We start from the raw sequence: 17,843 nt of genomic DNA on the forward strand, positions 1-17,843 counted from the left end.
ACATAAAGTTCTACTTACCAAATTGATTTGTTTACTCAGTAACTGGAACTTTTGTTACCAGGCATCACTGGGTCCAGTGCTAATCTATGACCACACATCTTTCAATCCTGCGAATAATTCCTAGTCATACAACTATTCATAGAGCTATTCAGGTGATGAATGATTAAATAATCCAGTGTGTGCACATTGACACAGTTCGCTCTTGCAGGGGTATTTGTACAATACAATGTGGGTGTTTTTTATCTTGCTGAAAGTGCTCTGGGTTCCAGGGGGGAGCAGGATGGCTGTGCAGTGCTTGGTAGCTGTGCCCTGCAGGGACTGCTAGGTATTCTGAATTTGCTCTTTGTGTGTGCCCTGGTCCAGGATCCTGGCCTCCATACAAGCAAGAGCACCGCCAGGCAGCCTCTCACTGAGGGGTAAGAGGGAAGGAGGAAAGTAAAACAGGCACAAACATTGAGGACTGTTTTGTCGTCCTCATTAATACTCTGGATCATGCATAGCTCACTCTTCCAGTACTCCAAGGATGCACAGGGATGGTAAAGATAAGTATTTCCTTGACATGAAGAAAGCCAGAGAGAAGTAGCTCCTGCTACTGCTTTCCTCAGTGTGGCTGTGTGCCGAGCCATGGCGGAGGTGGAAGGACAGTTTGTCTGGGGCACTAACACTCGATGCACTCGGAGCAGTAGGGAAACAGCTACTCTCATCCATTCCCTCCACTGCACAGCCTGCTCGCCTCAAGTGTTGAGAGACAACGAGAGATAGCACCCACTCCCACCTCAGTGCTGACCCTGATATTGGTGTCTGTAGGAGAAGTACCTTTGATAAGGCATTTAATATGTTTAAATTAATGTGTTTACCTGTAAATATCAAACATATTTACATACCTTTCATAAAGTTTTATATTGAGATGTTCCAGTTTGTGGCCTGTGAGCCAGATGTGGTCTGTAGTATAATCCTGTCACAGTTAGGCACTTAGCCCATCTGAGTCCCTGAAATGGCCGGTCTGCTCTTCTGAAATCCAGGGTTATCATCCTGCTTTTTGTTTTGCTCCTTCCTCTCCGGATCTTGAACTCTACTATAGGTAGCTCATAAAGATACCTCCAACTGGTGTCTGGCTCAACACTGAAAAGACTGGACCACCTAGCTTTAAAGCAAGTGCTGCAGTGAGTAGGTTCAGATTAAAATTCTGTGTGGACTGGTGTGAACCTGAATTTCAACTGGTCAAGTGGTTTCATCATAGTGGTTCTCAGTATTATTGGTAGCACTTGTCTGCAGCAAAACACCTTTCCTGTAGCCAATGCACAGCTGATGCACAAATTCACAGCTCTGTCTTTGCAAATATTGCATTAATCAGGTACGTGAGGTGAAGGAGGTTGCTGCTGACCCAAAGTGCTTGCAGATGGCAGCGTTCTGCTCAGGGTAGTCCCTGTTCACTGGTCAGCTTTTCTTACTTCCTTCTGGCTCCACAGTGAGCATTGCCAAGATCAAGCTGCTTTGCAGTGCCAGTGACATGTGGAGAGCAGCACAGAGGCTTCCCCATCATCAAGACTGTTTCAGTGGACACTGCTTGATGAGTTACATTAATTTCTGATGGGACGCTTAGACCACATTAAAAGGCCTGGTAGGAAATGGCTGAGCAAAGGTCTGTGCTAAACTGAATTGAATTTTGATAATCTTCATATATGGAATAGGAATCCGAATGGTATTATTGGAGACAGCGTATCCACGGAATCTTTCCCTCACTTAACTGGTAGATGGCTACAGCTGGTGCTGGGTAATGGAACTGCTGAGCTTTCAGGTAACTGGCATTGTACTCTCAACTGGTCAGGGCTTTCGAGCATGGTGTCAGCTGCTGGCATGGGGTGACCCTTTCAGTCAAGCCTGGTTACTCTGGGAAGGGGAGCATTGGCAAACCAAGTGATCAGGGTGACATGGGTCCCAGTCTGTCTGTGTAAACTGACCTGATAGCATGTCATAAAAGTTGAAATAGTAGTGTGGGGTGAACAGAGGTGAGGACAATAGAAGCCTGAATGACACAGAGACAAAGAGTAGGTCTGAGCAATGAGAAAGCATGAACAAAGTACATCTTAAAGCAACTTTATACTTTGTTAGCACGGACATACCGTAGTCTGTAGCCTGACCATAGTCAAAACAGGTGGAGGGTAGCTGTGAACAGACTTGGGCATGAGACTATGAACAGCAACATTTTTATGGGTGAGTACCTGGTTATTGGTGACTGTGGTAGGATTTTAAACAAAGCATAAGGACTGGGAAATATTTGAGCAGTCGTCTTTTTTCTTTTTTTATAATGCCACACTCTGGGTGTACCTGTCATTTCATGGAGCAAATGTGCTTTGCATAAATACCGCTTACCTGTTGTCTGAAAGATTAAGCTGTGGTGGTGTACCTTTAATCAGAGAGGAATTACGTCCACGTGAGGGTTTTACTCTGCTGAGGCATGAAGCAGAATCACCTGTCTTTGTATGTAGATGGGTTTGGCAGTTTGGGTGATATGCAGATTATCACAATGTAGACAACAGGGAGGAATTGAGCCGCTGCTAACAGGAGCAGGTAGAGACCCACAGGGAACAAGTGCAAATGAATAAACAGTGGGTTGTCCAGTACCTCAAGTCAAGTGAGGATGGGGACCTGATGTGATCACATGACTCCAGGCCAAAACCTTCTCCCGATGGTGACTTCATCTCTACCATGAACTGCACACACTCTGCAGTAGAGTCCTGTTAGTGGTCTGCCCACATTCATATGTCTCCTTTGTTTTTAGTAAATTTAGTTGAAGTCTGCAGAATGCCTTTCTGCTTGTGCTGGGTCTAAATAGATTTTACAGATTCAAGTGCTGGTCTGATTGATAAAATGCTACTGTTTCTTTCAGAGAAACTGGTGTTGGCGGTGAAGAGAGTGTGAGAGAGAGCGCAATCAATACAGAATCTAGGAGGGTCAGTGATACAGAGGGAAAATTAGAGGAAGTGGAGGATGTGGGTAAAAGAGGATAGGAGGGGAGACAGAAAATTTGTAGGGGGAAAAAGTCTTTAGATATTAACTTAATGAAAAAGGACTTTTTTGGAATGACAGGTTGTAAAATAGTGCCAGATTCTGTGAATGGCTCCAGACTGCAGGCATGCCTACACGCACGCACACACACAGACACACATACAAAGGCATGGGGAAAAAAAAAAAAAGTTCATTTTCACACAAAAAAAGATTACTTCTTTTTTAAAATTATTATCCCTTTAAATGGTAAGCAAAGTTTCTAAGGGAAAGAGATTTTAGAGCAGATTATGTGCCTAAACATGAAATAGGTCTTTTATTTTGCTTTGACTAAATTGGAAACAATTTTTGTCTTGTTGAAAAAGATGAAGAGAAAAACGTTGTTTTGAAATGCTAACAAACAGGAAAAACAACCATCAGAGAAATGTGATAGCCTAAGTCTGCCTTCTGCTGAAGGTACCCTGGCCCTATCAATACCTGAAAGATGTCAGTGTAATTTCCTTGGCTTTAATGCAAGTAAGCTGGTTTTCCCAGAGCTGATGATTGCTTGACTGTCTATGTTATGCAAACTGGTCAGAGAGAAAAGAATCATATTCATAAAGAAGAGTACTACTTTAAAGGCCAAGTCTTCTCATTCACAGTGATATTTGTTATTTAACCTGAGAAATTTTTTTGTTGGTTTGCTTCTTGGTTTTCTTTTTTTTTTGGGGGGGCGGGGGGGGGAGACTGTTTTTTGAGAAGGAAGAAACAAAGGCAGGGTTCAAAGGCAGAAAGTGAAATCTGGGTTAAGGCAAATATGCGTCTACTTGCTTGCTGTTTTGATTTCAGGAAAGATGCTTCACAGAAACTCAGTTTCTGTCTCTCTGTAGTACCTGTTGTGCTGTGTTTTGTGGTGGTATCCATGAGGATTTATTCACATTCCCAGTAAGAGCCATTTTATTTCCCCCATTACAAGGTGACATGTGATATAAGAGTACCTAATCCGCTTAATTCATATTCATTTTTTTATGCCCCTCTGTGAATTTCCTCTACCTGTAGAAATAGCACAGTGGAAGCTGTTGCAGATGATAGTATAGTATATAAAATTTCAGTTGTACCTTCACATTACTCCCTTATTTACCCCAAATCAGTCAGAGCAGCAGATGCTTGCTAGTCCCCTCCCTGTCCTGTTGGTAGCAGCTGGCTGGACAGACCGTGCTCTCATGACTCCAGGCCAAACTTCAGTTGCCTCTCAAGTGTACATAGGTGCTTGTCCCGGACAAAGGGGAAAGGGTTGGCAGTGGAGAAGCTGAAGAAACAAGTGAGCTTTCTCACCACGCTCTGGAGTTGCTCTCATATTCAGAGAAAGCCAAAGACTAACAATGAAACAGAAAGGAAGCAAGAGAGGGGTATGTGTGTGGGTAGTGTGTGCAAAGCTTTCTTCCAGCTCTCCACTGAGCCATGACCTGGTTTCTCCAGGAGCTGCCTGCTGTTTTCTTATTTTCGAAGCAAGTTCCTGAGACAATGTTTTGCATGCCAAACAGGGTCAGCTGTACAGATAGGGAAGGGTTCTGAAGGGGACACGCACCCCCCTTTCTCTTATCACCTTGACCACTCCTTTTCTTTCTTCTTTTATGTTTTCCCCTTCCTTGTTCAGAATGAGGAAACAAAATTAGTTCTTACGTGCATAGAGAAAACAAGGGGAACTTTCAGGGGTACTGGATGAAATTAAATTTATTGCAGTGACCGCTAGATGCTAATCATGGTTGTTGTTATCTTGACAGAATCCAAGAAGAAGAAAAAGGAAGGCAAGAAACAAGAGAAGATGCTGGATTAATGGAGCCAACTTGGGCGATGTGAGAAAGGGACATCAGCAAACACGATCAGTTAACAGTTTCATTTATACCTAGGCATTTTATCCTAAAATTATTTATAGCTTAATGGTACCATAGAAGGAAACAAACAAAGACAGAAAAAAAAAAATCCTTTTTTTATTACTTTAGTCTTTTTAATGTATAACCCTAACACCAATTTTTAGAGGCCTGTCATAAAGGACTCCAAACTCATTTAGAAAATCATGTCTATTGTATATTGAACAATGTAGAGCTTTTAAAAATATTTTTTTCTCAAGTCTTGCCGTAGGTCTCAATCTGTTAATTACTCCGTGCAAGCAGAACCTGAACCTGTGTGGAGCTCCGCTGAAGCCAGTGGTGCCCTCTGTGAACATAGGATTCTGGCTGGATGCAATTATAATCAATATTGGGACCTTATATCTGAAAAAACCCAGACTTGTTTCTTAAGTTCTTATTAGATTTGGATAACTATGAAATTATTTGTTTAAGGAAAGGATGGGGGCATTTTGTTGAGTATTTATGGGCATAGAATTTTTTTGGGTGTGTGGTGACTGTTCATTCCAAAATGCTACTATCTCCAGGTAAAAAAACAGTAGCATTCCTATCCTTGGCCATATTTTGCATGTTGTCAGTAAAAATTTTGAAATCTTTCAACAATTGTATATAGAAGAGTCCTAATTTTTCACGATTTTTTAGCAATGATTTTTCCAAGTGAAATGATAGCAAAACTTTCCATTTTTTAGCATATCAGTGCTGGTGGATGGTAGTGTTCTCTGTTTTACCTATAAAAGCTGAAAAATGCTTTCTTTTATTTGTTTATTTTGCCAGAAGGGAGAATATAGTTCAAATTGTTGTGATTCTGCCTGACCCAACTCCCTATGTATCAGTGGGAATCTTCCTGTTGATTTTAATTATAGCTGGTTGAAAAATAGTATGTCTGGTGGGAAGTAACAGAAGAAATCTGTTTGGAAACTGCCTGACATAGTTCATATTTTTGACTAAAAAAGGGACAATTTGTGGGATGTAAATCCAATAGGGATGAAACTAATTTTTGTTTCTCTGTTAGTAAAGCAGAAGGGAAATATAAAACCCCAGTACCTTTTGCTTTCCTCCATTTTATATAAGCAAAAAGACCTTGGAAAAGCTCAGTCAAAAGTAAAAATAGTTCTGTGATTTTTTTTTTTTTAAATGGTCTACAGGGAAAAAAAAGAAAAATTGTAACCAGCTGGTTTTCGTTTTGTTCAATTTTACCTATTTTAAATGGTAAGTCCTGAGAAAAGTCACAAAGTAGAAAAAAGATCCGACAAAGGGCTGGTCCTCAGGTAAAGGTTGTTTAATGAACTAAACAACCAGCAGACCGGACTTTTTAGAGGAGATTTCAGTGCCCAAATTAATTTCAAAATCATTGCTTTTAAATTCCAAATCTTAAAATTCAACAGCAAGAAATAAGCTTGCCATTTGTGTAGGCTGCAGGCTTGCTTGCTGGTCAAGAGGAATAGTCTCCCTTGTACTGCTGTGGGTATCCACTGACTTCAGCGAAGCTGCAGCAGGGTGTGTTCATCTGAGTAAATCACATTGCTCTCTTGGGATTAGCTTGTAGACAAGCAGAGAGTCTTTTTCCAGACTAACATCACTCCCCTTTTCTATGCAAAAAATTTATAACAATTGCAGAGCTTGCCCTCTTTCTTCTCACATGGAGGGTATGACTGATCTGAATTTACAGTGAGGCAAGTCCTTCTGTAGACGTTCCCAAACCCTTTTGAAGCCAGCTAGCCAAGGCTGCACATAGCTCAAGGTAAACTAGCCACATAATTATTTCCCAGACTCCTTGGGTGTGTTTTGCAGTCTGTGTTGATGTCCTTGTTATTCTGACTATGCTGTTAGACATACCTGAGCCAGTGGTATAGTTAAAAATGTCCCCAACATGTGGTGGATGTGCAATGATCAAATCCAAAATCATAAAGGCTCATATTTGGGTGGTTCTGGGTGCTATTTGGTTTCTTCATGGTCTAATCAGGTCTACCTGTGCTTGTGCCTCAGACTTAAACTAATGGATTGGTAGGTCTGATTGAAAGCAAAGGGAGAAAGAAGTTTTTTCACTCACCAAAGGTTTATCTGTCTAAATGCTGCATCAGTTCACTTAAAGTGGTTCAGCTTTGAGTGCAAACACTGTTGCACCATTGTCTTACACTGGTTAATCTAGTCCATGTTTCATAGGGAGCTGGCAGGAGTTGGGAATGACGCTGAGACCAACAGTTTGACTATCCTTTAGCAAACCTTAGATGTGACTTCTGATTTCACCTCTGTGAGTAAGAAGAAAATAAATTCCCCTGTGTTTCCTCTGACACCTTATGGCCCTCATGATTAACTGCCCACCTAGCTTGTTAAAGGAACATTCCTAATACTTTTTGAAGGAGGCCAGTCAAGTTCCTATGGCAGTGTAGGGCCTCCATGGAGAGAGTTTACAAAAAACAAAGGAAAAAACAAAACCCCACCATGTTAAGACCAGAAGAAAGCGCAGCAGTCCTTGTAGTAAAGGACGTGAAATAGGAGTTCCTCTGTACTACACAGACTCATATGTTTGGATCTATATTGGCATTTTATTGTTGAAAGTAATTGGACTTGTATCTGTCATAGTTTATAAACAATGAAGAAAATTTCCAAGAAGCTAGCAGAAAACATTCTGTGGAAACCCTGGCTGTGAAGGAGATGATAAAAGTAATTCATGGCAGAACACAGAGGAAGATTGAATAGGTCAGTCAGGTCAGCTCTGAAAGTAGGTACCTGGTACCTAATAGGAGCAGTTGCTTCACTAGTGACATTATCAAGAAAGCAAGAGGCAAGTATCCGATCAAAACCTCTTCCCACTTTATCTTGCTCAGTTTCCACTTGAGTCATTCTGAAATTTCTTCTTAATTGCTCTCTAATCTTCTACCCTTCCTCCCTTGGGAGGGCAAGCTTGTCTGACAGTGCCGTGGGGGCGGCTACTTCAGATGAAATACATGTTTTGCCCTCTTGGTGCTATCCTGTTACAGTGGAAAATGACTTAGTGTAGATGTGTTGCTTAGCTAGTTTAACTGACTGAAACTTGTTTCATGAATGTCCCTCTCAAGAAGTAGCTTCCATCTTCATTTGCTACAGCTATAATATGGTGTAATATGATAGAAATCCTCCAGATGACAGCCTTTTTCTGAGCACTCAAATCTCATAGAAAAGGGTGGGGTGAGTTGCTGAACATCAGCTAAGATCTGAATCTGCATCCAGACTCTGGATTCTAGCAAGTTTAAGCTTAGGGGAATTTGGGTATAGCTCACTTCCCTTTCTTCTAAGTAGACTGAGCCATGCTTCTAAGCAATTAGGTTTCTCTATATCTTGATTCAAAACAATATTTGAGGATCGGAGCATTTTCTGACTTTGACATGTTTGCTGACAGAAGTGCCCATATTGAAAGAGAATCATTGCTTGTCAGCCTGGCATATTTAGCAGATTACTAAGCACAGCAGAGCTATAGGGCAAGGCTCCAGGAAGGGAAAACATTTATTGTACATGCAGGTAGATACTAAGTTGTAACTTTCTACTTCTTATCTTCTAATTGCATAATGACATTCTGTACTGTACTGTTTTTCAAAGGAGAAAAATTAGAAGAAATGAAAGAATAATGATTATAAAACATATCAACAGACAGTGTTGGAGACTTTGTCAAGAGGAGACAGATACGAAGTCAGGAGCATTTTATACAAACTTCTTTTGCATCCTCCTGGAGTAGGAAAGGTAGGATTACTGGCTGGCACATTTGGTTTTATCCTGTGCTTGATTTATGCCTTAATAAAAACTAATCAAATGTAGAATGTTACAGAGAAGTAAAGTCCCACTCCAACCTCAAAAGAACATGTCCAACAGGAGGCAATATCAAAAGGAGACGATAGTATGTCTGTCTTTTCTGGTTTAGGAGTGCAAGTTATGGTGATGTTGATAGGAGAAAACATATTTCTTTAACTTTAGTGTACATCCTTCAACACTTGACATATGGCAATGTACAATTCAAGTAAAACAAGGGACCATTAGGATGAAATAAGGGGAAGTGAATACTTATGGAGACTGTTTATGGAAACATAACTATAAAACTATAAAACTCCTATAAAACTCCTGCTAGCAGGGAGCATCTGAACATAAACATTGTGTAGCATTCCCATTTGTTTAGTGGAATCCCTTAACATATGATGAGTTTTATCTGAGTTTCCTTAGTCTAATGTCAATGATGAGGGTGGGACAAAAGCCAGCCTGACTTCCCTTCAGTCTAGGAGCTGCACCTACATTAACAATGTAAACCTGCCAAAAATAGTGGTGAGGTACACCATTTTGACATGACACAGTAGTCTTTCACATCTCCCAAATTCATACAGAAAGGGGAAGCAGCATGTCAATGGGGGTAGGTATCTCATATTCAATATTTTTAAATTCTCTAGGACAGCATCTTCTGTGAACTTCTGACTGTGTTCTCTCCTTTCTTGGGACACATTATACCTGTTGTCTGCCTTGCCCCACTCATCCCTAATTTTGATAGTATTTGTAGGTTTTCTGTCAATTTTCCTAAGGCACTCTAGCTCTCAGCCAAACTTCTGTCTGATATTGTTGATGCTTCCTCACGCTTAAGGATGTATGCTCCATTTCTTGCTGGATTGTTGCAAAACAGCCCCAGCAAGCCCCTACATTGGGTACCTCTCATTCTGTCCTTTTAAGATTAAAAGCAACTTGTTAATCAGAAGATTACAATGAACAAGAAGATGTGAGAACAAGCAAAGAGATTCTCTAGATTCATTGGGAGGGTGGCTTGCTGGTAAAACCTTTGTCATAGCTCAGTCTGGGTGAGGCTTTCTAGGAGATAGAAATGCATCACATTTGATGGAAAATTAGAGATGATGAAAGAGTGTTTGCCCTCAAACAGAAAAATAGCTTAGCTAGGTAAGCAGTGGCAAGAAGCTGCATCCTTTCCCTCTGTGTCCTCTTTGACCATCAAATTAAAGGGAAGAGATGTGGTGCATACAGCTTCAGGACTAGTGGAAGACTTGCCTGAGCAAACTAGAGCATGGAGAGAACCTCTTTCACCCCATGGGTGTTTGCATTTGAAGAAGGCCTAGTTAGTCTTGTTCATAGCAGCAGAACACTTTGTGCGCTTTTGGACCAAAACTAAATGATCCTGAAGTCTACTCATTATCCTAATGTTCCTTTTCTGCTACTCTTCAAAAATGACAGTCTGCCTTGTAGCCTGATCACTCTGACCTGAGCAGAAATGAAATATTTCAAGGAAAACATGAGAATTCAGCTATATTCAACTATTGTTACCTCATTTTGCCCTTTCTTCAGTTTGCCAGTTAAATGTGGGGTGTCTTGGTGTCCCAGATGACTGAAAACTCAGTAGGTATCTCCTAGCCTTTAAATAGCTTGGCTTTGAGTGAGTTGCCTATGAAAAAACTATACCTACAGTTCTTATTCCTTTCTTTAAAGAAAACACGGTAACAAACAAAACCCACAACAAAACTGAACATGTGTCCAATGTATGAATTTACTGATGAGATAAAACAGAGTCTCCCAAGTATTCTGATTTCAGAAGGTCACTCAACGTTAAAGACTGCACAAAAGCTTTAGCTTTGAATTCTGTGATGTAAAGCTAGGAAAATGGATAGCCTCTGCAGGGCTGTCTTACCCATAGCCAGTTTAATTCAATTAATTACACTGTTTAAATTCCCTCACTCTAATCTACCTGGCAAGAAGACATTATTTAACTTTTCTCATTAGGTCATTCATTACACTTCCCATATAATAATTATGTAGGTCATCTAGATTTTTACAGCTGAAGGAAAAGGCTCTGATAATCGAGTGTGTTGTGGTTGCTGAGGGGACCTGAAGCAGAGGCAGGCCAGTACTGCTGCAGCTTGGAGCTAGAAACCACCTAATGAGGATGTCAGCATCAGACACAGCAGCTCTCTAAATATACATGCGTACATACTGCATATATATATATCCATATACAGGGAAGCAAAACTCTACAAAAAAGTGCATTGCTAACTCAAAATGTGATTCACAACTAGTGCTGCCATGTTTTCAAGCTGAAGTAGAAGTGAAAGCTTTTTGTCCTGTGTTGTTATTTACTTGAGGATACAAAAGTGGTATATAGGATGAAGGGCTAGGCTAGGTTTCTTCACACTCAACAGCAAAACAGTTTAAGGATAGCTGTGTCCAAGGAAAATGCAAAACACATGCCAATGACATGGCCAGTAGGACTTAGTATCAGAGTGATGTTCTCTCCTGTTGCACCAAGTACATGGAAGGGCTTTGCTCAAAGCTTAAAAGTGGACAAACTACTTCAGTTGGGTGTGAACATAGAAACCGAGGCAGAAAAAAGCTTTTTCTCTGCCAATAAAAAGTGAGGAAAATGGGAAAAAAAGATGGAAAAAACAAAGTAAAACAGAAGTTATCTTAATGCTTGTAGTTTGGGTGTTAAACAGAAAGAAGGAATGAAAGTCAAAATAAGAAATTGAAGCCTGAATATCGTGTTCATTGGATTTCTAATTCTGTATATATCTATTAAACCAGTGCTATATGATATCTTCTCATGGGTTACTCTTTTTCCTGTTCTTTTTCCTTTTTTTTTTCAGTTTGTATATTGATTTTGTAAGCTAGCAGTGTGTTACTCTTTCGATTTTTTTAAACTTGTATGAAAGCCATATATCCATATTGTAGAATGAAAGCATTAATCCTGTAACATCCCTTAATGTTTCCATTAGCTCTGTGGGATTGTGGGAGACACTAGCGAATGTATATGTTTACCAATTGTATCAACATAATTTACTTGCTCTTAGTGGCGATAAAGAATTAAATAAACTAATACACAGAAGTGTGGTGTTTTCATTTGGTTGTGGAAACTGTAGGGGACTTCCAAAGTTTCTTAAATTAATGCCAAGTATTCTTAGTGGTCTTTCTTTATCGTGCTAATTTCCCATCACCTGTAGGTGTTGCTTGTCACAGAAACACTTTTCTTTGTAAATTCAGAAAAAGTTTTTGTCTGTAGAAAGAATTCTACCAGAAAATGATTCTAGCAGATAACAGCTCTTTGATTTGTGCATACTGAAGTCTGCCTGCCCCAATTCCTGACACTTATCAGTGCTGTAAAGCAGCTTGTTTCAGTATACAGTTATTTCAACCTGTATAATATTGACACAATGATGGCTTACAGATGAGGAGTTTGATTTTTTTTTTTAAATTACTCTATCAACTAAGCAGTGGGAAAACCTTATTCTCAGCTGTGTCATGCTCAGCTGTTTTACTTTAACAGTGACTTTAATGGGTGTGTGGTCAGTGAGAGAGGATTAAGCCTCAAGAGTAGAGCAAAGAAGTTATATTACATTAATGGTCTAAATAGAATTATGCAGAAATTCAGGTAATGCTCGTTATATGTTCATGTCTTGTCCTTTCTTTTTGTTCATTCGTTATCCTTTTTTCCTAAATCTACTTTCTTTTCCAAATACTTTTCCTGGTTTTGTTTCTGTGTCCAACTATTAGTTAAAATGTTAGAATAATTAAGTACTCCATACAAGCCATTCCATCACTCACTGCCAAAAGAAGATGTTTTACACTGTTTACCAGACTAGGAGATTTATACAGTCTTCTGAAATTGTTTGGAAGAAAGTGAAGTATTATAAGTTAAGAAAACTGACAGTGCATTCTTCAAACCACTAATGGACTCGGCAACCTAAATCCTATCCTTGAAAAGGAGACCAAGTATTCACTATTGTTTAATTACAAAAGAAAACATTTCATTATTCTTTAAAATGCTACTTTGCAGTGAGTTACGTTTTTAGGTTACTGAGTAATGAGAGAGTTTTAAGATGCTCTTGTTATTCCATGGGACATATCTGATCTTGTCAGTAAGCCTGAGCTGCTTGCGTATTTTCTCAAGTCATGCTTAGTTTCCCAAAACTCCATCACTTAGGGCACACAGGTCTCTGATTTATTCTGTTCTTCCCACCTCTGTCCCCAAATGCTAACTAAGCTAGAAACAGGTCTGGCAAAGAGCTTTTAGATCAGCTCTTTTCTAGTGGGTTAACTTCATGGAATAGGGTCTTAGAAGACCATCGCTGTCTTTGTGTATCCTCTTTTTGTTATATATGGAGTACCCGAATGGAGACGACTTCATGCAGAAGAGACCCAAGTTCTGCTACCAATCTGTGCTCCAAACTTCTGGGAGTGGTGGTTCATTAAGTGGGTCTATGGATGCAGAGACGACCGCCAGTGGTGAGTGGGATGAGATGTCTATGCAAAAGTAGCCGTTAGCAGTGTGAAGGCCACTTTGAAAACTGTAAGACCCCAGAGCTCAACCTATGCACTACTACAGCTGAAATTAAAAACCTGTTTGTACTTCATCATCCCTCTGGCCTTGCACAGGGTAGGATTGTAGTTGAAGACTCAATGCATGATAGTCACCCATTCACACACAGAGACACACTCGCTTCATCCCTTGCCTTGTAGATGACAGAGCAACTCTTGATTTTCACTGAGAACAGAGAATTGGCACAATCAACTGTTCATGTTCAAGAAAAAGCATTCCTACAAAGTAATAATACAACTCTTTGTCCACTGTCATCTTTTACAGTGATGTGGGAAGTCACCTACACAGACATCGTCTCTTGGTTTATCTTACTTAGCCTGTACTAATTGTATCTAGAGAAACACAAATAGAAGGAAAAAACCAGTAATCTTACAGTAAAACACAAGTCTGTTATAAAATCTTCACCATTTTCTGAGAGCATTTCTTAAGAAAGACCATTACACTTGACTTGTGGTCAAATGAGATTTGACATTAAACAAATACACATGCAGACATACACACAAACGTGTGTACACACGCATGCATGCACACACATGCACAGAGTGTCTTTTACAGAAAAATATCTCCATCCCTTCCAGGTACCCTGAGTTGTAGAAGGCTCCATTGCTACACAATCACATTGAAACTATTGTTTCCATTGGCAAAGAATATTTTTTATTTGTATTTATTCAGTCTCTGCTTTCTTAGTTACACTGTAGTCCTCTTAATTTGCTGTTTCCCCCCATTTTTATCCCAGGAGCAAAATATGAGAGCTTGGATCTGAAAAGGTCAGTAACTACTTCTTGTCTTGTTCAGCAGATAAAACCTTTCAAGACTAGAACACAATGAAGAGTGCTTAAAAAAAAAAAAAAGATAAATGTTTTCAGTTAATTGATATCTATTTAGCAGCTGGTAAGTGTTTTTTACTGGAGGTTCTGGAGGCAGAGTAAAAGAAAAATGTACTATTCTGGGGATGGAGGAAAGGAAAAGAGCTTTCCATAACAATTATAATTAATGTGCATGCTATTACATTTTGCAATACAGGCTGTTATTTTATTCTGTTTTGTGTTTTACCATGATATACAGCTTCAAAAACCTACCGTTCATAATAAAAGATTTCTGCACTCAAATAATTTTTTTTTTCTCTCTGAAAAACTTCAGCTTTTTTATTACATTAATTATTGTATTTCTATTATTCATTACATAGCACTATAGATGCTCATTGGACCTAGATTCTCAACCTCGGTCAGGTGTAGTTGGTGTCGCTCCAGGGTGCGCAGTGGGCCTCAGCCTGATGAAGTGGCTTCCTGGGATGTGCTTGATGCAAAGGGAATCTCCAGCTGCAAGAATGGAATAACTTCCATTTTCTCCTCAAAGTATTTATGGTGGAGGTAGTGGCCAAAGAGATATAACACAGAGCAATATTACCCCTATTAGCCTTTCTCCTTCTCTTTCTCTCTCTTTCTTCCTTGCTTGCTTACTTTCTTCCTTTCTTCCACTCTCTGCTTGGGCTAACGCCACATACTGCTGACCCAGAACTCAGGGAGTAAGTGACTACCTGGGAAGGGATTTGTCTGTGATATCTGTTGTACATAGTCTCCAAACTTCTGTGAGGCTGGGAGTTTTGAGATGTAATGTTGAGGAGGAGAGGTGATTTTGGAAGGTGAGAACAAAATGATGTAAAGATCAACACAACAAAAAGCTAGGCATCAGAGAATGACACAAAAAAGGGCCCAGACTGAGGTGCTGAAGAGTCCTATCCCAAAAATAGGATTACCTGGGCAGTTGATGGAACTGTCTGCAAGGAAAGCCAGAGGTTTCTCCCCTTGTTTTCTGACAAGATATACTGAAAAATATGTTGAATTTGGGGCCTGATTTTGGATGTAGTCTGAATGTGAAATGGCCCATTTTCAGCCTTGATAAATGTCTTGAGACTCATGTCATAATGTATAAAGATCCTAAAATATATAATATCCCAGTCCTGTTACAGTTTACACAAGTGCTGTGCTTTATGTGCTGCAGATAGTCCTACTGATTCAACAGGACACTTCCCAGTGCAAAAATCCAAGGAGAGGCAGAACTAGGTCTCCATTTATCCTTAGCTGGGAGTCAAGTACAACATTTGTTCTCTTTGCTGTTGTCCTCCTTTGGTGACAGAGGTCCATCAAGCCACCTGCACAACTGAGTGTTGCAAAGACAAAACATACACTCCCTGTGATAAAGACTGTTTTGTAAGTAGTTGAATTTGAACTGGGCCTGTGTATCATCACTGCTACTTGTCTTATCAGGAAAGCTCCCTAAATAAGCCACTTCTCTATCTACCAGCATGGGAAGAAAAAGACCATAAATTTTCTTTCAGAGCAGCATGTACCCAAAAGACTAAGTGCTCTGCAACCTTAATGTAAGGGTCACAATAAAGTGGGGTACAATAAACGCAAAATGACAAGCTCTTAGAGGAAGAAAAAACAATGGAAAAGGTAGCCACTTTACTACTTTGCAGCATTTATGCTACAGATCCCTGGAGTAAATGGATTTTTTCAAGGGAGATGAAAAACACTCTAATCTTAAACCCAGAAATATACTTTATTTGCTGTTGTTATTAGTAGCAATGACAACAACAATTTAACAGCCATTATTATGCTTTGTATTGTAGTTTAGTAATACCCTCTCAGTTAACATTTGATTCAAAACTTTTATGCAGTTTGTCCATGCTAAGTACCCACCGTCCCTGTGTGCGAGGTGGAAGGTTAATCTCAGAGGTTGTCCTTAGGCTCCCTCTGTAGTCAATGGAGCGTGACAAGTCTATTCAGAAGGTGATTCAGAGTCGAGGGCTAATTTAGCAAATCTGAAAGATGTCATGAAGGGCCTCTCTCCTTGCTAGTTGTGGAGGGAGCTTAGGGAAATTAAGTGTATTAGGCTGACCTGAGTTTCTTCTGGTAGTTTGCCCTCCCATTAAGATGGCAAGCTGCAACACTGAAGGCCAGCACTTCAAAGGTATTTAGGAATTTTAAAAGTAAGGGGTCTTAACAGCTTTGATGATAGGGGCCAGAAAAAGTAAAAGGCAAGTGGGCTAAGGCTGTGGTTTGTGGCAGCAAGTGATTGTATCTGAAGTCCCAGTGCAAATCTTTCTTGTCAGAGAGGAGGAAGGACTGCCCACATAGCACGGCCCTGAAAGGGACCAGAGTGCGGGAGAGAGGTGAGAGAGCTCACTGCCTCCTCTTTGGCCCCAACATCAGTATTGAGGCAGAGGGGAGAGAAAGTCCCACTTTTTGTTCTCTTGTTTGCCTCAGCTGAGGGAGGGAGGAAGGCTGGGCAAGGGGCTGTGCCCCCCGCTGGGCTCCAGGTCCTTTGTGCCACACAGCAGGTGTGAGGGGAAGCTCCTCTCCCCGGATGAATGCGCATGTGGATGCGGATGCCCCCGCTTCTTTCATGGCCGCTCTGGGAACCAGAGCGAAGCCGCATTTCTCAACAGCAGGCCAGTAACTCCTGGAAACAAGTGAGCGCAGGAAGGGGCCATGGAGCAAGAATGGGGATGGTTTGGGAATAGCTCTGCAGGACCACTCCTTATCTAGCATTGCCCATTGACAGATTTAGGGCTTCATCTCACAAGGCTTTCAGCATCTCCTGAGAGACCTAAAACTGGTATCTTAACTACTTTTCTCTGTGAAAAACTAATTTGGCCAAAAAATCTCTCTAAATTCTTCAGCTGAAAAGGGCTACATAAACTTTAAAAAAATTATCATAGTACCCACAGGCCCATCTTATTCACATCCCAGTTCCTCGCTTGTTCTCTGGCACAGGCGAGCTCTCGCCAGCCCGACGTTCTTCCCCCTGCATCCATATCAGCGGCTGCAATGACAAGAGCTCTAAGCCAAATGCCTGGCATGTGGGAGCCTCAGCCAGGACAAAAACCACATATTTAGATCTGTGCTTTCAGTGCCAGGTGGGAGGTGTGAACGTCAAAGAAAGGAGGCCTGAAGCTGTGGCTGGCAGGCTGTGCTGTTCATCCAGAGGGCCAGCCACTGTCAGGGAGCTTTGGAAAAACAAAATTAAACCATGAGTTAGAGCTGATGGGTTGAAGCATTGAATTTGCCACGTGCTTCCCAACACGTTTCAAGTTGGTGCTGTTTCTGCCTCAAAGCCAAATCATGTCATCTCTGAAAAGAAAGGCTGAACTTCCTTTTAAATATAAGTTTTTGGATATGGCTTTAGCAATGTAGGCAAATAAAAAAAACAATCTTCCATTCTTTTCTGTAGCAGATACAGTAGGCTGGGCGGTGAAAATTACTGCCTTCAGGGACTGATCCTCCAGCCATTGGAGCTAAAGCATGTGCTGAATTAAAGGACCTATCCCCCAGGTGTGTTGAAGCACTGAGGACTATGTTCAGAGTGCCTTAACTCTCCCTGTGTTCCTGAGAACAGTATTCCTTACTGGCTGGGCTCTTCTGGAGATATAGAGCAAACTGACAGGAATACAGGGTTTGGAACCTTAAGAAGGAATTAGTCCAGATGAGCGGGACCCTTAATACAAAGTCCTGAGCAGCCTGCACCTTCAGAGTGAGGAGAAGCTCAGATAAACCTCTGGATTTATGGTTTCCTAGATCTAACCCTTCTGCTGATGATGTGAGGATTTTAGTCAC

General features: G+C 40.7%; 1 protein-coding gene across 1 annotated transcript in view; it reads left to right on the plus strand.

The window, feature by feature from the left end:
- The window catches only part of PTN (pleiotrophin), an 82,402-nt gene extending 70,669 nt beyond the window's left edge, over nucleotides 1-11,733 (plus strand). The window contains exon 5 of the mRNA XM_074826021.1: nucleotides 4,770-11,733. Within this exon, the coding sequence (XP_074682122.1) occupies nucleotides 4,770-4,822 (53 nt within the window). The 3' untranslated portion in view covers nucleotides 4,823-11,733. The remainder of the gene's footprint in view (nucleotides 1-4,769) is intronic.
- Nucleotides 11,734-17,843: the final 6,110 nt, after the last annotated feature.

The sequence above is a fragment of the Strix aluco genome, chromosome 5 (genome assembly GCF_031877795.1).
Source record: "Strix aluco isolate bStrAlu1 chromosome 5, bStrAlu1.hap1, whole genome shotgun sequence".
In the NCBI taxonomy this organism is placed as follows: Eukaryota; Metazoa; Chordata; class Aves; order Strigiformes; family Strigidae; genus Strix; species Strix aluco.